Source organism: Tympanuchus pallidicinctus, unplaced genomic scaffold (genome assembly GCF_026119805.1).
Source record: "Tympanuchus pallidicinctus isolate F22 unplaced genomic scaffold, pur_lepc_1.0 scaffold3, whole genome shotgun sequence".
Classification (NCBI taxonomy): Eukaryota; Metazoa; Chordata; class Aves; order Galliformes; family Phasianidae; genus Tympanuchus; species Tympanuchus pallidicinctus.
This window is the reverse complement of record NW_026294747.1, coordinates 92,350,650-92,374,898: the sequence shown is the minus strand read 5'-3', so window position 1 is coordinate 92,374,898 and position 24,249 is coordinate 92,350,650. Positions and strand designations below refer to the sequence as shown.

Sequence of the window (24,249 nt, the reverse complement as noted above, 5' to 3'; positions counted from 1 at the left end):
ACAGGGGCTGCGCCTCTCAGCGCTCCCACAAGAAGGCAGCGCTTTCTTCCCCAGGCAGCACACGAGCTGTGCCAAGTTCTGGCCACCGGCTGCAACCCCGTGCACTGAGAGCCAGCCCTCAGGACACCGCAAAGACCGCGGTGGCAACGAACTGCCGCACCTCTCGTTATCTTTCCCCTCCAGCCCGCTTCGCCTTTCCCGCCAATCAGCGCCGCCCTTACTCCGCCCCGCCTTTTACCAGCCAATCAGAAGCGCCCTTGGTGGCGCGGGCGAGCGGCCGTTTCGCGCGGGGAACTCCCGCGAGGGGAGCGGCGAGGCGGGTCTGGGGGCGGAGCCTCCCCCATCCTCGCCCAGCGGCGGGTCCGCCGCGCGCCGCCGCCCGCGAGGTCTGCGCGAGGCCCCGGGCGCGGGGTGGCGCCGGCGGCCGCGGCGGCGGCGGCGGGCGAGGAGGGGGCGTGGCCGGCGCGCGGGGCGGGGCGCGGGGCCGAACCGTTGGCGGCCGGAGGCGGCGGCGGTTGCGGGAGCGGCGGCCTCGCCATGGTGTTCCTCAAACTCCGCGAGCAGGTGGGTGCGCGGGGCGACCGCGACGGGCGGGAGGCGGTGCGGCTGCGGGGTGGGGAGCCGTCGCGTGCCGGCGCCGCACCCGTGCCGGCGCCGGGCCTAACAGGTGGCCCTGCCCGCCCCGCCGGGCCGCGCTACGGGGAGGAGCTCAGCCTCGCCGGCGGCGCGCGGCCGCAGGTGCGGGGTTACCCGGCCGAGGGCACCTGCCCGCCCCGCCGGCCCCGTTCGGCTTTGTTCGGCCGGCGCCCATCGCCCCCTCCTTTGTTCACCCGCCGCTCCGAGCCCCCGAAGCGGCGGGCGCCGCTCGGCGCCCCGTCCCACCTATTGTCTGCGGCGCGGTGCGATACAAAGGTGGGAGGGTCCGCCCGCTCCCCGCGCCGCCACGCGTGCTGCACGCGCCGCGACGGGCCCTTGGACGCCGTTCTCGCGCCGCGGCCCCGAAGCGCGGCGTGCGACTTGCGGGGCCGCGTCGCTGCGTCCGCCGGCACACCTGTACCTAACGCTGCCGGGGCTTGGAGAGGTGCGGTCGGGGCTCCGTGCTCTTGAAACGAGAGGCTGCCTGCTCCGCTTGGCCGGAGCTCCGTCTATGAATGAACTGTGTCGTGTGCTGGAAACGCACGCGGTGTTTTCGTTAGGTTTCTCTTTGTGATTGAGTGCAGATTTCCTACGGAAGGCGGTGTGGTGAAATGAGCGCTGCTCATCTCGGCTGTGAAATAAGCCCTTGTGTCCAAAGCAAGCGCTAAGGCTCCTCTGCGAGTGGCCCTTACAGAATAAGCAGCCAAACCTCCACCGTCTGCGTGTTAACGTGACCGCGCTGTGCTTCAGAACTTTGCTTTGGGGAAGGATTCTGTATTATTGACTGATGGAACTGCTGCTCTGACAGTCACGCGTATCAGGCTTTTAGTTTCTACCAGAATGAGTGGTTACTCTGGAAATGCTAGGTGGGTCTGTAAAGGTGCATGGTGTGTTAGGAAGTGCTCTGTCACTTAGAGGGCTGGAAGGTAAAAGCAGGAAGGAGGGAGGAGAGTGCTGGTCTTAAAGGGGGAGTGGTTGTTGCAGCAGCTGGATTGCTGCTGAGTGTCTTGAGTCAGTGACTGCAGACCAGAAGCTGTTAAACATGGCAGGAGTTAAAAACAGTACTGAAAGATTACAGTAAGGATATGGTGTTTCTTCCACATAAGGGGTTTATGAAGTGACTGTCAGCTTGTTTGTATTGTTGCTAATTGTTAACTTTTTATTTTGGATAGAGTACTTCAGTTTCAAGTGCTGTTGAATCGACTGTTTGCTTTCTTAAGAATTGTTAGGAATCGCATTAAAGTGAAGTTTTTCTGCTTTGCTGATTGCAGAGAGTTCCTCCAGGTCAGTGTTGTAGTGCAGTGTGCTGCAGAATGTCTTGGCACCAGGATTAATGCTGCGCTAAGATGCTAACACCTCCTACTCTGCTAAAAGCCAGCCTAGGTACTACATGGAAGCAAAGGAGTTTATCTTCAGTGCTCCTTGTTTACTTGAAGCATGTGCTCCACACTGCTGTGTTGATTTAGAATAAAGGGAATTGTCACGTGTGTTTGTAGTCCGTGAGTCTTTCCTTCTGCAGTGGCTGTTTGCTGGGAAATTGTAAAGGCTGCCCTGGTGTTGGCAGCGTCCAGCTAGTACAAAGCACAGAAGTGACTGGCGAACTTCCTCCTACAGCAGGTTAATAACTGTCTGCTAAGTAAAGTGTTACTGTTGTGGAATTCTCAATACTACTTTTTTTTTTTTTTCCCCTCAAATCAACATGAACTTGTTGGTTTTGTTCAAGAAGTGCTTTGCATTACTTAGTGTCAGGATTTTTGCTGGGGATGGGTGGACTTAGGGCATACAGTCAGCTGGATATTTTCTTGCACTTAGTTGAGAGTAAGACACTGCAAGTCAGTGTAAAAGCAGCGCTGGAGAACTTGTGATGAGGTGAGAAATGCTCTTTCCAAGATGAGCTCACAGGATGAAATCCCTGTTCTGCTTGGAGTTAATTTAATTGACTTAATACCCTGATAAACAAGACTTTGATCCTAGAGATGCTTAATGTCTTTGTGAAAGTCAAATATTTGATTATCTTTGGAGGGTGGCTTGATACAGTTAACTTTGAGAATAAAGGCTTTCTGTGCACTGACTGAGCCTTCTTGGGTTCAGAAAGCAGCCTGGTTGTCTGCAGGTTTGTCGCTGCCTGAGATTTCCTGCTTTTGCATCCTGTGAGCTGTGTTTCTGGGAGTGTTTCTCTGACTTTGGAAGTAATTTCTGAAGTGACTTGTTTGCTTTCAAATGATGTTGTTATCAATAAGCCATAGCTGCGAACGTTTAGGTGAAGCTAACTTGAACTGTATTGGGCAAAGTTTATGCCTGTAATGCTCAGCAGCGAACAGCTTAACTCTCAGATAGAAAAGGCAATCATTATCAAAGTTGGACACTGTTCTCACGGCTCCTGGTTTGCTGTGCAGCGTCAGACACGTAGCAACGAATGAAGTAGATGTACAAAGTTCTGTCACCTCAGGTTAAGCTGCTCAAGGTAGAGTTGAAACGTGCAGTAAGTACGCTGTGATTAGGGTGTTTTCTCTTTGGTTTCTTTGCCTTCATACTGTCTTCATTGGTGCTTACATGCCAGATTCTTGTAAGTATGAAGCTGCTCTAACTACTAAAATGGCAAATGACAGAGATGAAGGCTATAAGGAAAGTTGTGTTTTATCCTGAAGCTCTGCAGCTTGCTGATGTTTTATCAGATGTTTTGGAGAAGAGAGCAGAAGAAGTGACTTCTCTTTGAGTCTTCCTAATGGTGTGCCTTGATCTCTTGTATAAAAGCCCTGCACAGCTGCCTCTGCATCCTCAGGTTCGGTTACTCAGTCACACTGCATAGGTGTGTTAATGCTTTCCCACCACTGGTAATTTCTAGCTGATTTTTTTTTCTTTAATAATGCCTCTGTTTGTGGTGAAGGTAATTGGATGGATGCAATGTCATTTCAGTTCATTAACTTTTTTTTTTTCCTTTTAGTTTTAATGATGTGTTTCCCTTTTTCCATGGATTCTAAATATGTGATAGGAAGTAATCTTGTAGTAGTGGGCTGTCAAAACAAATATATGTGGGACTTCTGTGTACAACTGCTGGCCTGTGCTTGAGGAGGTGCTTTTATTCCTGTAAGTCAGATGTGAGTGGAAGGGATCAGAGTATGAACAAGAACTGCATGAGGACATTAGTGACCACTTATCTTGAAAAGTCCTTGAACACCAAGAGTACTGACTTCTTTATGGCTCACTTATATCTGTCTTTTAGCTAAGATGGATCTCATTCAATTGGCAGTTGAACAAATGTTTGCAGTGTCATAGTGAACGCTCTGAATGCCTCTATGGTTGCTATTTTCATTACTGCCAGCATCTTTTGGAGTTCATGCCAAGAATAAATGTCCCAAGTAGTTCCTTGTTACGCTGAGGGGAGGAATGGTCGCCTGTGGTGATGAAAGGGAGCTGCAACTGGAGGTCGGATGTGGTGGGAGTGGAGCTGCCTGGCATTGCTCTACGAATTCTGTGAAGGCATAGATTGATGAGATATTTGTTTACATTACTTGTTGGAGTTTGATTCAGGTTAGAACATTCTTTAAATCATTACTTCTGAGAGTCTTTTGGAAAGACAGAACTGCTCTCCGTACCTTTTCTATTCTCTTATAAATTCTTCTGAAAACTTGTTTTGCTAATCTGCTCTAACATTATACAGGTAAACTGGGAAGTTGTAATACTTATCAGGATACCTTATGCTGACTGCTAATTCTTGGGTTCCCAGGTTATGAACTCCCGTGTATTGAAAAGATAAGTTTCTTTAATTGGTGGAAAACTTTGAGTAACTGGAACTCAATTTATCTTGCTATTCAAAGCAATTACTTGCTCTTACATTAGGATGTGCTGAGAGAACCTGGTTTACAGTTGGTTCATTTTAGGGGATCAGATTCCTTGAAGATAACTTGAGCCCTCCTGACTTGTGAACAAGCAATTCTTCTCAGGGAAGAAAATAAACTTTTAAAAAAAAAAAAGGTTAGTGAGAAACAAAGCAAGCCTTGATTCTGCGGTCTGATCCTTGGGGCAGATCCTGTTGGCTCGGTGGCTTTCTGTGAGGGTATAAAGGTCTATTCATGTAGGTTGCATCAAAGGTTTGTGATCGTTACTTGGAGGCTAATGTCAGTGGGAAAAAGTGAGGGAAATGTCCTCTGCCTGTGAAGAAGCAACTTTCGTTTGTGTGAGTTGGTGCTCCCTCTTGGAAACTGAGCACTGCTGACTCCCTGCTGTCTGGTGTGGATTGTTACATTCCCAAATTTCTGTCCTTGTTTCTGTTTGCTGAAATGGACTGTGGATCAAGATGGCTCTGAAATTAAACACCTGTGGTACCATGCGCTCGATATCCTCTACTTTGTCTTTTGGCAGCTGCTTTGTTTTTCAGCTGCCATATACCTTTTATTTATTTATTTTTCGTTCAGCTGGGCCTTTCTGAGGTCAGACTAATATTTGATCGTTTGTTTCCTTGCTCCTGCCAACTTTTTATTTTGTTCTTACCTCTGTTCCTCTACTCCTATTTCTGGCAATCGAGTGGGAGACTCGTTGCCTTAGTTACAGTGACTAACCATTTCAAAGTTATTTATAATGTTTGTGTTTAAGTGCCGTATATCATAATACAAATCACATATTTCAATAAAAAAAGCTCACAGAGCAGTCCATTGCTAAGTGCCTATGGTGTTGATTCTTGGGATGATATTGTCTTTCTTTGTTGGGCAGTGAGGACAAATTCTAACCTGGCATTTGAAGATATATCTGAACTGAGGCATCTTGGTGTGTTGTGCAAATGAGGACAGAATCTTAGTACTTAGGCTCCAAAACAACAGGGTCTGTTATTATCTCCCTTGCAGTGACACTAGCGTGCTTGCCAGGCAGTGGGAATATACCTGTTAACCCTGTTAGTTTGGCTGCGGTTGCTCAGGTGTTGCTGAGCTATAGAGAAATACAGCTCTGACACATTTCAGCACAAAAACCAGCTCTAATGCAAGGGTGGTGGTACTGTGTAAGTAGTGGGGAGAGAAAGGATGATGAAGCTGTTGCAGCCAGCTGGGTGGGTGCAGAGAGACAGAAAGGAAACATGGGCAGTGATGGGCAAAATAGTTGGTGTGCAGCATTCCTGCAGATTGGGGAACTGCTTGTTGGATGAAGTAGCTAATGACTTCCATAATGGTGAAATCTTCTTTATTGTGGATTGAATGTAATCTTAGATTTTCACTTATTATTGCATTAAATAGTCACAGCTACAAACGTGCTGGTCCATATATGAATTGAGTGAAGTAGAACACTGTATGCATGAGCGAAGCCCGTTAGTTTAGGGCAGCCTGGACCTGTCAAAGTTTTTCTCACTGACTTACATTTGAATTTGAAACTTGTAAAACAAAGGTCTGTGTATTGTTAAAACTGAGGGTTTGGAGTAAAACAAAACAACAACAAAAAACCCCTTTGCTTAGCTTATGTTGATAAACTTCAGAACCATAGTTACTGGAATGGGGGAAACAAGCTTTCCTGCCTCTGGGAGTAAGATAATGGCTCTTCATTGTGAACTGATTGTATGGCTCAGTCCACTTCAGCACCTTGAACTGCAATGAAGCTGTCCTGAGTATTTCACATTTCCTTGCTTTGAAATAGCAAGCTGTCACTTAATGGCCTTCCTAACTCCAGTGGCTTGCAAGTTAATGTTGATCATTCTGTAGTCATGCTTGAAGTTCAGGTTCACTCTTGTTCTGCAGTGAAATCTTATATTTCATTTTGGTTTGCTGCAGAGAAGGAAGTGAGATTCCATCTGAATTTGATGAAATGGTGATAGTACCTTGAACAAAGAGAAGGGGACACAAGCAAGCAGAGCAAAATGAGAATGAGCTCTGAGGCCAAAAGAAGCCATTTCTGAGCTTACAGAACTTTTAGCAACCAGGAAGAGATGAGTGTTTTGTTCCAAGATTTTGTTGAGTGAGTCCTTTACGTGTTGGTACCTCTAATGGGGAGGGAGTTGATCCTTCCTTTCAGAAGCCAGTCACTGAGTGGCAGGCAGCACAAAAGCCCAGGGATCTGCTCATAGATGAGAGAACCACTTGATGGTAGAACTGGGGGGAAAAAAGAATGCTTTGAGGAAGTTCTGTAGTTATTTATATGCTGATGTAATCTGTAACTAATTCATAATGTAGTCATTTAAGCCCATCACTGCAGACTTTGTTTTGTGTAATGCTGGAGTAATTGATGTTCTGTCCTTTCCTTTCTCATCTCTAGGTCATCTGTTTCTGTTTGTTGCTCTTGATGGTAGGCGGGGGTCCATGGAAGGTCTGTCTGTCTGTCCATCCTGGGCACTTAATATCTTTGTCCTCATATTTTTGTAGGATGTCTTCCTTCTTCTCTACCTCTGTTAAAACTTCATTATCTCATCAGTGTCATCTCACACAGTACTGTTGGTAGGAAGAAAAGCAAAATGAGGACCTTATTTTTCTGGCTATATTATTACCCATTGTTTTAAATTAGTAGAGTATCCCAAGTCATGGTATAAGTAGGCTATAGAAATAGCATGTTACTGTAATTCCTTGTGCCTTGTCTCTTGATCTGTTCCTTTGTAACAGCAGACTTCTGTACAATTCTTGCCGTACTTGCTAAAAAAAGTGAAGATCAATAGAAAGAGCTATTAAGCTTAATATTGTGATGCTGTGCAATCTCTGCCAAAATAGACCTCTATATTGATACTGATAGCTTTCTTTTTTTTTTTTTTTTTTTTCCCTTGTCTCAGTTCCAGGAGCAGTATTTTGTCCTACAGCACAGCCCTTTCTGTTGCATTTTTGAATAGTGTTCTTTCATTTGTGGGAATAGTTTTCAGTATTAAGGAAGACTTGCAGAAGAGCTGTTTATCTTCTCACTTCCTTGACACCTGCAACGTTGTAAATGCTATTACTGTCTTGCATCGTTCCTGATCCAGTAGTAACTACTGGTTCATCATTTATTTCTTGCACACCTACCCCAAGATGTTTTCTATTTCTTTCCATCCCTGGCACCTCTTGGGTCACTGATGAGGAGGCCAATTAAAATACATTAAGTAACATTTATGTTCTTTTTACCAGAAGTGTAACTAATTATTGTTACCTCAATCAGAGATGTAAATAAACTACTCTCCAGCAGGAAGAGAGCTTGAGAGAGGAGTTCTTCGAATATCTTCATAAGAACAGTAAAAAGAAAGTTGAAGAAGGATTTGTAAAACACTGGAGAGCAAGGAGGAGAGCAATGACTGGGACTGAGAACAACCGAGCTATTCTCCTGGTGTATTTGCAAGCTCTATTATGATCATCTGGAGACCACCAGGTCACCTGTCATTTGGAGCTCTGTGTGCAGTGATTTCAAGACATTGGTTCCTTTTTTCTGCTTGTTGCACCTCTTTACACTGCAGAAAGGAGACTCTCCCTGCCTTTAATTGTGAACTAGCACTGTGAATGATCTCAGGATATGAGGAAGGAGGCTTTCTACTGTTTTTTTTCCCATAACAAGAGATGTGGAAAATAGTTTTGAGTCAAGTTTATCAAATTTACACGTTTAGAAGGGTAGATATAGGTGCATACAGCCCTGTCTTATTTTTGTAACACTTAACAAGGCACAATTACTTGAAAAATGATATTTTTCATAGTTTACATTTCAGCAGTTATGTTGCAGTTTTGCCTGGAAGCTCAGTAAAATTCCTGCAACGCTACGTATGTGTTAAAACAGTTTTAGTAATCATTGAAGTATTAAGTGTATTTCGTAGGTTATTAAAGAATAACTACCAGCATCTAAACAGAAGTTCATTCCATTTCAGTATTTCAACCTAAGCCATATCCGTGAGGTGCATTGCAAGGTCTGAAGGCATTTAGGATATCTCACTGGTTTCCTGTCTCAACACCTGACCCTTGGCCCGGGGGAGCACTGAGATACATTTCCTTCTATAAAGTTCTTCCATGGAACTTGCATAAGAGGAAGAAATAGTATCTGTGAGAGTGCTGGGAAGAATGGCAGTGCCAGCAGTGTCTGGGAACAGCCACCTGCCATCCTGGCGTTAGCAGCTCCACCTCCTGCTCACTGGAGGTGTCACAGAGTCACGTTGGAGCCTCTGCCGCTGTGGAGAGACCTGGCTGTCTGCCCCTCCGAATGACCGTGAGCAGAAATAAATCCCCTGGGCCTGGAGCTGTGTCGTGCAGCAAGTCAGTTACAGTTGGAGGAGCCCAGAGATGGAATGGATCTGTCTGTGGAAAGATCTCTGCTTCATTGCAGACTTCTGAGCTGAAGGAGTGTCCTTAGGGTCTTTGCTTTTTCTTCGCTTAAATATATGATGGCTGCAGTGCCTGCGAGTGTTTTCCTTATGTTGCTTGACACCACTTGCTCAAGTACAATGGGTAATTGAATTAATAAAAAAAAGGGAGAATTGTGAGAATGGTGTGGCCTAAGGATTTCAGTAGCTGCTGTAGGAGCTGAGCACGGCATGGCTGTGAAGCAGTGCAGTAGCACAAGGTGCCTGTTCAAATGGCCCAGCTCTCACCTGGAGCATCGTGCATTGTGTGACTGCAGAGCAAGTGGTGTTTGGTTGTCCACCGTCTTGCCTTTCTGCTGATATAAACAACAAAATCAGCAGCACCAAGCAGGGCTCAGCATAGGCAAGAAACGTGAGGATATGTTTTGCTTATAGAATCATAGGATGGCTTGGGTTTGGGAGGGACCTTAGAGTCCATCTAGTTCAGGGCCCCATTCAACCTGGCCTTGAGCCCCTCTGGGGATGGGGCGGCCGCAGATTTGTAAGCAACTGTGCCAGTGCCTCACTGCCCACTTATTTCTAATATCTAATCTAAATTTCCCCTCGTCCTATTGCTCTCAGACAGCATAAAAAATTGGTCTTTTTCCTATTTGTAATGGGCTTCCTTAAAGTACTGGAAGGTCTCAGTGAGGACTTCCCTCAGCCTTCTCTTTTCCAGGCTGAACAAGCCCAGCTCCCTCAGCCTGTCTCTGTAGGAGAGGTGCTCCAGCCCTCTGATCATCCTCGTGGCCATTAACAGCCAGACTGCTAATTATGCAGCTTGGAAGTTATCTACCAACATCTTCAGGTGACAGACAAGAGAAGGAAATCAAATGCTGGTGTAGGGAAGGACTTTGTGTTACGAGGCAGGGAGGAATGGAATATATTGCTTGAATGAACCCTAATATTTAAAGCTGGGTGAAAGGAAAAGAGTTTCCTAATTTAGGTGAAATGTGATGACGTGCTTCTCCCTAGTTTGTTTTGTTGCTTTTTTTCTCCCATCAGCAGAGTCTCTAACAATGATGATTGAAACTTGCTGGCTTCTAATCTCTTCCCAAAGGCAATGGTTTGACGTTTGGTTGCAGCTGAGCTTAAGCTGTTACCGGTTCTTTTCCTCTGCAAAGTGGTGAGAAGGGAAGAGAGGGACTAATTGCCTTGGTTAGCACACCACTGCAAAGTTGTTCCTCGAAAGTCTTCTTAAGGAGGAAGATTGTTTAGGCTCAGGTAAATGCTTGGAGTGGGGATCTGCCTTTGACCTCTGTGGCAGTGTGATTGTAATGCTATTGACACCTCTTAGAATGTGTTCTGAAACTCACCAGTGTACTTAATTTTCTTGTCTGGTTCTTGATTGTTTTGCGATTTGTGCTTGGTTGTGAATTCCTCTTCAGTGGTGAGAGAATGTGGGGTCTTAAGAGTTCCTTCTTGTTTATAATTCTGATGTGTTGGCTCTAACACTGAACACACTGACAGAAGAAACCTAATTGTTTAGGTTTCATGTGCTGCCTTTCAGCGCCCTCAGCATTTCCTCATCTCCTGTATGACAACTGCATGTCATTATGCTTGCAGCTTTTTGTTGTTGTTTTCTTCTCTCTGCTCCTCCCCCCATTTCCCCTCTCTTTACACTCCTTTTGTCTTCTCCTATTTGTAGTTTAACAGCTGAAGCCCAGAAAACTTACATCAGCAAGGCTTTCTCTTTCCCCCTGTTTCTTCTCTAAAGGTTACAGGATTGTTTCAGGTAACTGGGCTTCCTGAACAAATGTACACCAAAAGTAGGCTGAATTTGCTGCATCCTTTTCCCTCACAGAAACATGTATGGACAGAAAGCCCTTCAGCTTCTATCCTTCCTTATGTGCTTCTGTGTATGCAGCTCTGCTAATTCTTGGACGCTATCCAGTGACAGCTTTGAGTCATGCCTGTTGTGACTAGTGATTCCCATATCTCCCCTCACAGAGATATATACTTAGAGTACAGGAATATCAAGTCAAAAAATATGCTGCTAGAAAAATGAGTGAGTTGAGATAAGCTCAAGTAGCAACTGGTCATTTCTCTACAGATAATCAATAAAGCTAAGTTGCATGTTAGGCTAAGAATAAATGGAAGCATTCTGTAATGGGAGAATTTTTTTAAATCTATCAAAAATGGAAGTAGTAAATGGTAGCTGAATTTATTGTCTTGTATTTTAGGTATCACCTATTATATAGTTGTGTGAATATCACAATGTAAGTGAACTGATCACTTAAATATTTTTGTCAGCAACGAAGAAAGAGAGCATTTAAGATTGCCATTATTGAAAACCTTATCATGATGGGCAGTTCCTCACTTCATTCTGTTTCCCAGTTTGATCCCAGTGCAGAGTTGTTTAGTTCAGTCAACTGTGGATGAAGCTGTTCATGCATTTGACTCTCATTTCATTTTATGAAATAAACAGTGATGAAACTACAAACTATAGGAAAAAAGGGGCACATATTTTAGCTATGATAATGCATTGGAAATAATTACCTTGGAAATCAAGTTGCACTCAATGATCTCTGCCAGAAATTGTTGTTAACGCCTGTGTGGTTGGTATGAAGTATCTGAGGTTTTTTGGGGCTAAAAACCAGAATTTATAAGATGCAAGCCAGAGCTCTTAGACTTCCTTGCTTTTTTTTTTTTTTTTAGTATCAAAGAAGACATACTGAAGGTTAGATTACATTCTCTGCTTCATGCTTGTTCTTTAAACTGCTCAGCGCTATTTTTAAAATGTGTATGTTTATTTAACTTAAAAATATTAGTGTGCCACTCAGGGGCTGCTCCAAGCGTGGGCCAGCTGTCTGCGCTGTGGGTTCTGGAGGGAACAACTGGAGGAGAGTACCAGCGCCATCAGCCCTGCTCCTGGTAGGAGTCAGAAACCCCCATCAGTGCCATAGAAGGGTAAAACATGAGCAGATGAACACGGGGATGCAGGAAGAGAGAATTAAGATTGGCAGGCATTTGATAAAGAAGTGTTTTGCGGAGTTTTGTGGGTAATGTGATGTTTAAGAAGTCCTGCTTAAGAATCTGGTTGCAAATTCTCCTAGACTTTCTTTGTAAGATATGAAAGTGCGAGGATGGCATAATTTGAGAAAAATGTTTGTTACACTCAAATAAATGATAGCTACTGAATGTATGCAAAGTGTTGAGAATACTTGTGTTACGGGACTATTCATGTAAAGCTATGTAAAAACTAGTTCCACCATTACAAATGACATTTGTGGTAAAAATTTTTGTTAATCTGTACTTAATGTTCCATATTTTACCAGGTACAGAGTACTTTCTGTTGTACTTTTGTATTAGATTGTACTAAAGTTCTTGATGATAAGACTAGACAAAAGGTTAATCTGTTTTCAGTGTGGTTTATTGGCTTGGATTGTGGGAACGTTGAGGGAGTGTTCTGCTTGAGGATGTAACGAACAGGACAAGGCAAACTTCTAATTTAAAAGTTACATGAAGAAAATACACGGATATAACCTATTAAGACCTAAAAATAGTATTCAAGCTATTCAAAAATAATATTAAGTCGTGTTTATTTGTTGCCGAAAAGTTGAATTTGAAGTGCTTCACTGACAGAAATCATGAGCTAAGCTCTTAAAGCAAGTCAGAGGAAGTTAGCAGTTTGGAAGTAGCACTAGACAACAGTAGTCTCTTGGAACAAATTGTGTTTTGTTTACAATTATTCCTCTTACTCAGTTATTTAAGCATTGAAAACCAGAAGCTAAGGCAGTGAGAAGTTTGTCTTATAAAGCAAAGGCTGACAGAGTTGTGCTAATCCTAAAACTTTGATGAACTCGATCACCAACCACAAGTGGTAACAACTCTAATATAACAACTCTACAGTATTTCCTTCGTACAATAACTGCTCAAATCAGGATGTTTTTTAGAATCTTCTTAGTTATTGGCATGCATAACTGAAATGACTTCAAATGTTTTGCTTTAACTTCATGTATTTATTAAATGCCCTGATAAAATCGTAAATTAAGAGGTATAGTGCAAGTAATAAAGGCTAAGTAATTAGCACCTCTTAGCTGTTATTAAAGGTTATTTAGACACATCCAAAAAGCAAAGCTACAAAACAGGATGTTCACTGTGGTCTGCTACCATTTTTCCAACACATTTCTGCCTGTGTTTAGATGAAAGGCAGACCCAGTCAGACCAATCCACTGTCTTGAATGAAGCATCAGTATTATAGAGGTAAGCCTGGGCAGTGAAGGAGGCGGTGTGTTCTTCCCTCCAGAAGTACATAGTCATAACTTCTTGCCTCCTTCTTGTGGATGGATTGAAGCTCTCTAGGACTGAGGACAGAGAAATCGTTGCAGCATTGCTTCACTACTGCAGAGAGGTGTGGTGCATTCACTGGAATGCTCATTTTGTAGGTTTCTTCTTTGGTCTCTGACTTGGGTAGTAGTCACCTTTTGGTTCTGTGTTCAGAAGGCTTTATTCTTTTCCCCAGTCTTGCTCTCCACCCCTGAAGAATTGAAGACCTTGAATTTGCATGTGGCACAATTCTCTTTGGGTTCATGTCTGTCAAGTTAAAATCCAACTGCATGTAGGTTTTTGGAGATAATCAAATGTACTTTGGAAGTGAATTCTGCGAAGTTAACAAAATAAGTTAACTATAAATGATCAAGGTCTTAACACTGCTTTAAGTAGTCTGCTGTGTGTTGATTGCATTAGTTTGAATCACTTTTCTTAGGGATTTCTTGTGTCCACCCACCATGCAGGTGGACTTTGTAGCAGTATCTCTTCACGTCCTGTTTAGTATTTCCTTGTTTGAGAAATGGAGTATCTTTAAAGAATATTTTTATTTGCTTTACAAGGATTCATTTTTCCTGTAATGGCCGCATCCAGCTTGGCTTCTAAGTTGAGCTGTTATGTCCAGCAGTCCTCTGAGCAAACAAAGATGAGCAGCTCCTGGCAGAGGCACCAGTCTTGCTCCCCCTTGCAGGCTGCACTGATGTGGTGAATCAGCTCTGGTGCTTGTGTGTGGCAGGTGATAGCTCCAGTTTTCTTCTTACATTTGTGGAAGAAAATGTGTGGAAGTGACAGTCATGACTTAAAGACAGACAGGATGCAGTTAAAGGTAACGTTTGGCTGTTGGACTATGCCTCCTGTCCAAGCAACTGCTTGTTTGTTTGTTTGTTTTTGAGGAAAAAAGTTGTGAAGTGAATGGGAATATTCTCGGCATTTCCCACTGGATCACGCTGTGATGAGTAATGTAAATCATACATTTTGCTCAGGTGTTTCATCTGTCGTTAGCTGGTTTGGGCCTCTTCTAAGGTGGAGTGCTGCTACATCCCTCAGGAAATTCGCAGATGACACCAAATTGGCTGGAAGTGTGGATCTGCCTGGGGGTAGCGAGGCTCTATAGAGGGACCTGGACAGGCGGGAGAGCTGGGCTGAAGCCAATGGGATGAGTTTCAACAAGGCCAAATGCTGGGTCCTGCACTTCGGCCACAACAACCCCAGGCGACGCTACAGGCTTGGGGCGGTGTGGCTGGAGGACTGCATAGAGGAAATGGACCTGGGGATATTGATTGATGCTCGGCTGAACATGAGCCGACAGTGTGCCCAGGTGGCCAAGAAGGCCAATGGCATCCTGGCTTGCATCAGAAACAGCGTTGCAAGCAGGAGCAGAGAGGTGATTGTTCCCCTATATTCAGCACTGGTGAGGCCGCACCTCGAGTGCTGTGTCCAGTTTTGGGCCCCTCACTGCAAGAAAGATATTGAGGCCCTGGAACGTGTTCAAAGAAGGGCAACAAAGCTGGTGAGGGGTCTGGAACACAGGCCATGAGGAGAGGCTGAAGGAGCTGGGAATGTTCAGCCTGGAGAAGAAGAGGCTCAGGGGAGACCTCATTGCTCTCTGTAACTTCCTGAAGGGAGGCTGTAGTGAGCTGGGGGTCGGCCTCTTCTCTCGTGTCATTAGTGATAGGACCAGGGGGAATGGCTTCAAGCTACGGCAGGGGAGATTCAGGCTGGACATGAGGAAGTATTACTTTTCAGAAAGAGTGGTCAGGCACTGGAGTCACCGAGCCTGGGGGTGTTCAAGGAAAGGCTGGATGTTGTGTTGAGGGACATGGTTTAGTGGGAGCTATTGGGAATAGGTGAACGGTTGGACTGGATGATCTTTTAGGTCTTTTCCAACCTTGGTGATTCTATGATTCTATGATCCGTAATCTGCAAATGTGCTTCTGGATCTGCTGATCTGCTCTTTGTTAGAGCTTGAATTTCAGGGAAATTAAAAGCTGGATCATTGAGCTGTATCAGGATCTTATGTGGTTAATTCAGTTAAATTTACTTGGAAGATAGAGGGTGTTTATTCTGACTCTTGTATCCCACCTTAAAGCCATGTTTTTGTCCTATAGCAGTAGCCTGTAGGCAGATAAGAATGAAAAAGCATGTGCATTCACAGTGCTGGAAATGTTTATGCGAAATTGCAGACTCTCAGAGTCTATTCAAATTGCTGCTTATTCCACAGATTCCCCCCCCCCCACTGCATTTCTAAATGACTTTTTGATGTAGCCAATAGGATTCAGAAGGCTCCGGCCCGGGTGGTAGAGAAATGACTGTCTAGATCTGTTATTCACTGCCTCATAACACTTCCTCGTTAAAGACTGAGTGAGGCCGTCTGGATGCACTTTTATATTGGCTTTAAAAATCTACTCTAAAGATACTCTTTTAAAGTTTATTACTTTCCTTTGAGAGTGGTGGTGAGGAAACGGACAACTCCAAGGAAGTTTTGCCTGTGATGTTTTTGTTCCTGTTACAAATACATGTTTTTTTGTTTGAAATAGAATCTGTTTTATCACTCTCCCTGAGTGATAACCTTGTAGGTTCACAGTAGTCTCTAAAACGCTATGAATTCTTCTTCCTGTATTTCCAATCCTGATTCTAGTACTGGTAATACTGGTACAAGATTCCCTCAGTAACTGCAGCGCTGTCGTCTGATGAATACCATTGATAGGTCTAGCAGTTACCTAAAGTGCAGTGCTATTTTTCTGCTCTATCCAATCCTCATTTTTAATAGTTGTTTTTCCCTGGATGTTCAAATGTGATCACTGCATACCGGAAAGTGTTCCATATTCATTACCTGAGGAGTTTTTACACCTTCTTAACGTAAATCCTCTTGTGTTTCAAGCAGTTAGGTTTCTGTGAAGCCAAACTGTAATCTTTAAGGGGTGACCTGCTGTGGTCAGAAGTGGTTATCAGCTTTGCAACTTCAGTTAAATATCTCTGAAACTGTGTTTCCTTCTCTTGTCTTAGTGTTTCTGAGCTTGACTTCGCTCATCACATTCTGAGATCTGTCATAGATTGCAAAGCATTACTCTTTTCTGATCTTACTGAAGTAGAATGCTTCTGAAACGTAGCTGTGGGCTCTAAGCAGTCCCTCTTGGTTGGGAGCCTTGATGGGTTGATTTATGTATGCACTGTGGTGACTCATAGCACGCTTCCTTATTTTTATCCAGATAATTACCTTGCTAAAAGATGTGCAAAATACTATTTAAAGATTTGTTCCTTCATCTTAAGAAGCAGTGCTATTGTCTGTCTTTTTATTTATCCTCTAACATTTGCATCAGATCACAGTTCATTCTCTGCTCGCCTTACTTTTTTCCCCAAAATGTAATTAAGTATTTGCCAGAATGGATTGTGAAAAGCAAACTGAGGACCATTAAAATGACATCTGAGCTGCAATACGTGCTGTTTCGTTTAGTTTAGTTTTGCTTTTAAACAGTTAAAAAGAAAAAAAAGCTCCTTCCCAGGTATAAAAAGTTCTAAAGTTGATAAGCTTTCTGTACATACAATTACTGTTCTGAGAGATACATGTGCACATGCTGAAATAACATAACATGTAGGTAAAGGCTTCTGGGATCTCTTGAGGATCTTGATCTCTTTCTGCCTTTATTGTTTTTCATTTTTAATATTGGTTTGAACATCAGAGGATCAACATGTGTTTTCACTTAAGTCTTCAGGATGCTTCACGGACTTGCAGTCTTTTGCCAAACTTGTAGGTTCGTTGTTTCACCTCTTGTGTTGTGCCACGGAGCTGTTCAAGCTCTATGCTTTTTTTTTTTTTTTCCTGGATAGCAGATAATTAAATGGGATCCAACAGCAGACGTGCTCTTAAATCTGTTTTTGAATCTACTTTTATTTAAGAGTTGTATGATCTTTGCCATGATCTCTAGCAGTTCTGCTGACTCATAGTGAAACCGTTTTGAGTTTCCATTTCATTTTTCTGTGAAGCTCTTTGGAGCAGTAGTCCTTGATAAATAGGTAAAGTCATTCAGGAAATGGTATGACAGCATCCTTCCGTTCATTCACCCCCTCTGCAATCAACTTGGCTCACAGCTGGACATAAGTAATAATGATTTTAGTTTTATGTTCATCTACCTGCCTGTGAACTGTGATTACTGAGGGCAGATATCCAAGTGAGTTATCTGCTGCTGCTAAACCTGATGGGAATTGCAAGTGCTATAAATACAACCTGCAAAATGATCTGAAATAACATGCCTGATTTTAACAGAGAAAATAGCTAGGGGATCAAGTAAATAGTAATGAGTGGGTCAGGTTTCTTTTAAAGATAAAAAAATAAAATCTTTGTTAGTTATATGAAGGCGTGGAAGCTAGGAGGAAGTGAGACAGTTTTAAATTGATTGCAGACTTAATGCTTCTCAAAGCTAGGTATAAATATAAGCAGATCATCACAACAATTTTGGGACAGCAGATGGATGTCTCTTCCCCTTTCCCAGCTCTTGGGTTACTAAGGAACATCTTTGGGAGAACTTGGTGTGTTTCCTGAAAGTGCACAGGTCTAAATGTAGCCATCAGAAATAAGCTTTGTTTGTTCAAGGCTGGATTGTTCTCTGTCATCGTTTTGTACTACAAACTGTGGTCTGAAATAAAAGGTGGCACATTAGACAGCTTAATCCATTGATTTGCATCTCCTGAGATCCAAAATAAAGCTTAGTTTTGTGTTTTTATTAGAATAAAAATAATGCTGTTAAATCCTGCCTTCCACATTCTTCAAGGTTACTAGTCTTCTGAAAAGGAAATAAGAACTGTGCAAGTTATTCCAGTATTCTTAACTTCTTGTTTGTAAGACTTTTTGCCTATTATCAGTGCTGTGAATTCTGTCCTGCCCTCCACACTCCTGTGCTTTGGGGATGACACCTTGGTGACACGGCTCTGTGGTCTGTAGCAGGTGCTTTGTCATTTGCCTTCTCTTGCTTCTGCTGTGAGTCATCCTTTTGGATGAGATTTCCTTCCCCCTCACCCGGCTGCGTCTTGCACTTACATTTGTCTGAGATCCTCAACCCTTCTGATGTGGTTACTGTGCTCACTGCTGCTCAGTACAACTTGATGTAGATGACTGCTTGCCAGTGTGGATTCTGCTTTTGCTTTACCTGGTGCATTTAGTCTTGCCTTTTTAACAAATGATTATCTGAAATAGCTTCTCTTTGAGTTGCTGATGCTCCTGAATGAATTCTTGCTTACACCTGTTTACTTTCCACATCTATTGTCTTTTTCATTTTTCTGTGAGATAGATGCACTCAAGTGAAATACAGCATTAATCTGCCTGTGCAGTATCATTGTACGCAACTCTGTGGGTGTTTTTAGGTTACTGGGTAGAATTCTACAAATGCAGTTTCAGTGAATCAGGCATTCAGCATCTCTTATAGTGCTTAGTTCTTGAACCGGTATCTCTTTGTCTGCTCCCCAGCTTAAATGCCTTTGTAGCATTATGAACTGAATGGCACGTCCTTGTTTGTTGCCTTTGCTATCTTGCCAGACTTCCCTTTGAATGTGAGTACAGATGGTGTGACTCATTTACACTCTGCCTAGGCAGGCCAGGTGCTTAGCACCAGGTGGGTGCTTCTGAGTCCTGTAAAAAGGGTGGTGTTTCCCTCCCCCCAACCCTTGCTAGAATTACTTTTTTGTAATTCAGTCGGATTTTAGCTGACCTTCTTTTTTAAATTGAGCATGCATTCATTTTTTTTCTGATGGAAAATATATTTCAATTAATTTTTGAACATAGGAGGCTTCTGCTGATTTTGCTGAGGCCACTTTTAAAGAGGAAAAATGGAAATTACCGAAGGAAATTTCTCTACCTTCTGCATATACCATGAGTGAGTTACTGCTGTTTCTTCAGTACACCAAAGTGCAGACGTCTTTTTCATGTTGTATTATGATAGCATGAAAAAGGGATATTGCTAGCATATCCTGCTGCTTGGGACTGATGTAAATGGGCAAACATTTTGCCTCTGCAAATGGGCTGGGCCTGATAGAGCTTCCCTTGGATCCAGTAGGTCCCATATCTACTGAAAAATGGCTTCTCTTATATAGCAGTAGGGAGAGAAAGGGAGACTCCAGAGCATGTCTTTGTGGTTTGGCTGGAGTAATTGTCTTTAGATAGGATTATCTCACCTACTGTCTCCATACCTCAGCCTCGAATCTTCTCTTACAGGGTGCTTGGAGATGGCCAGGGAGTAGGAAGGCATCCTTGGCATTGGGCAGTGAAGGGAAAGCAAAAACGTGGAACAGAGCTGGTGTGTGCTGAAGAGCCCCGCTCATTCTTGCTTGCTCTGGTTCACCACACACCACTCTCTGGGTGCCAGTGCCCATCTGAGGCCCTCGGCTGCAACCAGTTTTTGCCCTCCTTGGTGGCAGGTCAGTTCCTTGCCTTCCTCCTCCCCACTGCTCCTGAGTCCCCATTTTGTTCTGCTTTTTTGAAGGGTTAGGCAAAGTCTTTGCACTGCGTTTGCATGTCCCAGTGAGACTGTATTTGTAGGAAAGCTGGTGGAACGGAAGGTCTGTGCATTGCTGCATGTACGCTGTGTGATGGTAAGCTCCTTGGTCAGGTAGAGAGAAAGCAAGGAGTGCTCATTTTCTCTAGCTTAATTTATTCTCTGTTTTTAAGTATCATGGTCATGGAGTAGTATTTCCTAGTATTTGGCTTAAAGTAATTGCTCTTTCTTCCTGAAGCTTTAATAGGAATAGTTTATTATTTTAAACTTAAACTCTTTGTTTCGGAGATCATGTATTAGAATAACTATCAGCTTGTGCAAGGTATGAAATATATAAACGTGTAATTGTTTTGAGTAGGAATGTCTCAAAGAAATGGCTTTATTTGTGATTAAAATCATGTTTATTAATCAAAATTTAACATAGAAAATAAAATAAAAGAAAAGAACTATCGCAGCGACTTTTGTATTAATGATGTGATAGTAAAACTGTCAGTTTTGGTCAATTGTCTGTTTGTTAGGTGCTTGTTGCATGTGGTGCTGCCTTTCATATTTAGTGCTGGCAACAGTTTGATGGAAGAGGTACGGGTATGGGAAGTTTAAGTGTGTGTAATGAGTTTCTGCATGCTGTTAGGCCTTTTCAGATGGTGCAGGGAGAAGACAAACCAGTGGTGCCTCTGAACCCTGGCCTTGTGGCTGAGCAGTGGTGCTTCTGGTGGTGGCCTGGTACTTGCAACTGCTTGAGAACCCACTTCAGCACGCATCTGGTCGCTTTCGTGGGGTAGGTGAACCTGGGAACATCAGTCAGTAAGACTGATGCAGAGCTCTTTGATTTCTACTCGAACGTGAAGTCAGTAACCTAAAAATCTAGATCCCTGTCTTAAATCTGGGAAGTAACTAGAGCCTTCCAAGGATCCTGATGCTGCATGAGAGATGTGAATGAATGTGTTGACTAGAAATTGATGTTGTGTCTCAAGAGCTTTGGTTTTCTTTGGTGTGCTGCCACCAGGTGACAAGACTTGATATTGCTGCTTTTGTAAAGCAGTTTCCAATCTTGCCCTTTTCTTAAACTGGAAAAGAAATTGTTTTATGATGCACTGCTTGTCCTTTTGCATATGATATTCCAAATTATTATTTGGAGCAATGGAACTGCTTGGGCAATCTGAAATTCCTGGGATAGGATAGAAGAATCATCAAAACAAAAGGTTTTTTGTTACTGTCGTTCTGTTTAGAGAACATTTTTGGCAGTTACTGCTTCCTGTGACTTGTGGAAATTCTAGGCTGAAGTGGGGATTATTCACTTTATTTCCTAACTATATTGTGTGCAAATCCAAATGTAAAGACCATGCCTAGGAGTTCTCTAATCAGTAGACAGAATTTGTCTGATGTGTGAATGTACATTATGTAGTAGAAACAAAGTCTTCAATCCTTTTTGATGTTTCTGTTCAGGATCTCTTTTGAAGAACAATCTGATCAATATAGTAGGTATATTTAATATTCTGACCAGTACTCAGAGTAACATATTCAAAGAAGAAACAGTCTTCATTATTTGCATTAGTAGTAGAGAAAAGCAAATGTTATGCAGGCTCATTGCAAACACATTTTTTAAGTTCTAAGACCGTTTTTAAAACTGAAGAAGAAAGGTTTAAAGCAGGTCTGAGCAGTGGGATGCAGTGAACTGGAACTGCAATTGGAAGTGCTACCTTGTAGCTATGAGCAGGAGTGGAATGCACTCATTCTGCTTAGCCATATGACAAATATCCAGCTCTGTGCAAATCTGTGTAGGTGAGTTAAGAGAGAAGTGCTGTAACTCTGTCTTTTTCAGGCAGTGGCACCCTTGAGTCTGTAGCTTTTTTTTCTTTTGTAGAGCTTTCTGCTTTAGGGTTTGTGAATATCCAAGCAAAAATGGCTGCTGAGATGAAGGGTATGGAAGTGGGTAGGAGAGAGAGTTGTGTTGGAGCAGGATAGTCATGGAGTGGTGATTATAACCTTGCTGGGGGAAAAAAAACAAAACAACTTACTGTCCTTCATCTCCCCTCATTGATAAGTATCATTAATTATATTATGCTGTGTATCATTTGGTCCTTTATAGATGTGAGGTCAACAAAAATAGATGAATAGTGAAACTATACTTTTCCAGAATGTATAGAAGGTAAGCCTTTAATTATACCATTGTTTAGGGATGTGATTAAATGTGTGAGTTGTAGATGAAATCAGTAGCCAGTATACCTCTGCACAGAGTAGCAAACTAGCTTAAGTGCTGTTTAACAAGATAGCAGAGCTGATCTAGCTTCATGCCCTTTGCTGTCAAAGGTAGTCATGCTCCTTCCCGTGGGAGTTTCCCAACTGTCCTCCTATGTTGATAGTAGGCCAGTGTGAGGAATTGGGCTGGCAAAATCCACTTGTGGCTTTCTGCTGCCTTGTCTGTCTAGGCCCGTTCATGGGGCAGTCAATAACTGCAGTGGTAGCAGGCAGGAAGCACGGAGTGTCAGTGGCAGTCCTGCTTTGTACTTGGCTGGAGTGGGGCAAAGCATGCTGCTCTGCCTGGTTTGGAAAAGCGACTGAAGATTTGTTCTGTTTTAAGCAATGTTTATTTATTTATTAATTCTATTGCCCCAAGGTCTTGTTTAAACAATGTGTGTAACTGTAGTGTTACAGTTAAAGGTGCAGCCTGTTAATTTGTTACTTTGGGATATGTATCTGTTTCCCACAGCTGTTACTTTTGTCTTGCTTTAATTGTACATGTATTCTTTCCTGTGATACCTGAGTCTTTTGAGGTTTGCAGGTTGTTTTTTTTTTTTATCTTGTTGGTTTTTTTTTTTTTTCTGCCTGCCTAGAAATGTTGTTTGTGTGAAGGCTAAGCTTCCTTTTTAAACACTGCAGACAAGAGAAGGGAAAAATCCAGATCCCTTGATTTTGGCCCACAGAAAAGGAGTGAAGGAGGGGGAGAATGAGAGAGAGAGACAGAGGGAGTAGGAGGAAGAGAAGGAGTAAAAGAGGGGGGGGAGGTGAGGAGAGTGGGAGAAAGGGAGAGAGAAAAGGGGCGAGAGAGGGAGAGGAGAATGGAGAATGTAGAGGAGACAGAAAAAGGGGGGGGGAGAGAGAGAGAGAGAGAGAGAATGAGAATCAAAAAACCTTTAGCACCAGAGTTTACAACTGTATGTTTAAATGCATTGAAACTTCCAGATCTGTTTGGTGAAGAGAATCTTGGACTACACTTCCAATTCTCTCCCAGGTAGTGAGAAGAGTGGTGTTAATAATAACCAAAGGCGTGGTTTTGTTTGCTACAGTAAATAACAACAGTTGTAACATACTGAGAACCTTTTCTTCTAAGGTGATAAAATAGTAATTCCTATAAAACATATCCAACCTGTGATCTGTTTGGTTTAATTCTAGTGAAAGATGATTTATTTCTGTGTAAATTAGTAATTTTCTCATTGGCCATCTCTGTTCCTCAACTCACCAAGCAGTACAGTCATGTAATTAAGTGCCTTTGTTTCACTTAGGATAAATTGGTCGAGGTTGTATGTTACCTTAACTCTTGTTACTTTCTAACTTGACTCAGTAAACTGTTTGGCTAATTTTAATGCAGTAAAATCTACCAGATTTATATATATGTAACAGAATTCAGGAAGAAAACTTTTTGTGTGGCCTTTTGGGAGATAGGATTTTACAGGAAAGTGCTGTCTTTCCTAATCAGTTACAGTTTGTGAGGTAGTGGGTGAAAGCTAGGATCCCACACAGCAGTGACTGAAGCCTCAATGTTCAGAATAATGCACTTGGCCAGGTTGTGGGGTAATGAAATTCCAGGTTAAAGGTAAATGGAAAATAGCTACTCACCTGCCAGTTCTTCGGTTCTGGCTGGTGTAAATAACAGTCTGCTTTCTGAGGTTGCCCGTTGTGACTTGCTGCTCTCTCTTAATAAAAGGGGGAAAGTAGGAATGCTTAAAGACGTTGAGAGTAAATGTGCTTTTTTTTTTTTTTTTTAAATCACAAGTTCAGCTCGCAAAAGGAGGATGTTCACCTATTGGGTGTTTGTTTCTCTCTCTCCCCACCCTTTCCTCCACTCCACCCCCCCTTCCTCCATTCTTCCATCCCCTCTATTTCTTTCTTTTTTTCGTCTTTTACAGACTAGATGCAGCAGGATTCCTTCTCTGCTGAAATAATGGTGAAGCATGAAAGACTTGCATAATGACTGTAATGCAAGAGTAATTGCAATAAGTTGTTGTTTTGGCATGTAATTGAATGGATAAACAAAGAAAGACTATAAAACTTGCCAGGAATTGATGCCCAGTGATTTAAACTTTATAGCATGAAGACAGACAAGCTGTATGAAATCATCTGTTTTGTGATGGCACTCTTTTGTTGGTGATATTTATACTGATAGCTTCTGTATTGTATAAGGCCACAGGGAAAAACTGTAGGAGTCTTTGAGTTGATGTAATAGGTGGGTGGTGGTGGGAGTCTTTTAGAAGTACACAAGCAGATTGCCATTGCTTTAGTGCTTTGTGGGCACAGAGAAACCTCACAGAGCGGAAAAAATCATAAAGGCATAGAGAAGGTATAAATGTCATATCTGCCATATCTGTTACTGAGGAAGGG

The 24,249-nt window shown here is 42.8% G+C and overlaps 1 protein-coding gene across 1 annotated transcript in view; it reads left to right on the top strand.

Annotated features, from left to right (window-relative positions):
* Window positions 1–466: 466 nt before the first annotated feature.
* ANKRD28 (ankyrin repeat domain 28) overlaps window positions 467–24,249 on the top strand; it is a 105,638-nt gene continuing 81,855 nt past the window's right edge. The window contains exon 1 of the mRNA XM_052695607.1: window positions 467–564. Coding sequence (XP_052551567.1) covers window positions 538–564 — 27 coding nt within the window. The 5' untranslated portion in view covers window positions 467–537. The remainder of the gene's footprint in view (window positions 565–24,249) is intronic.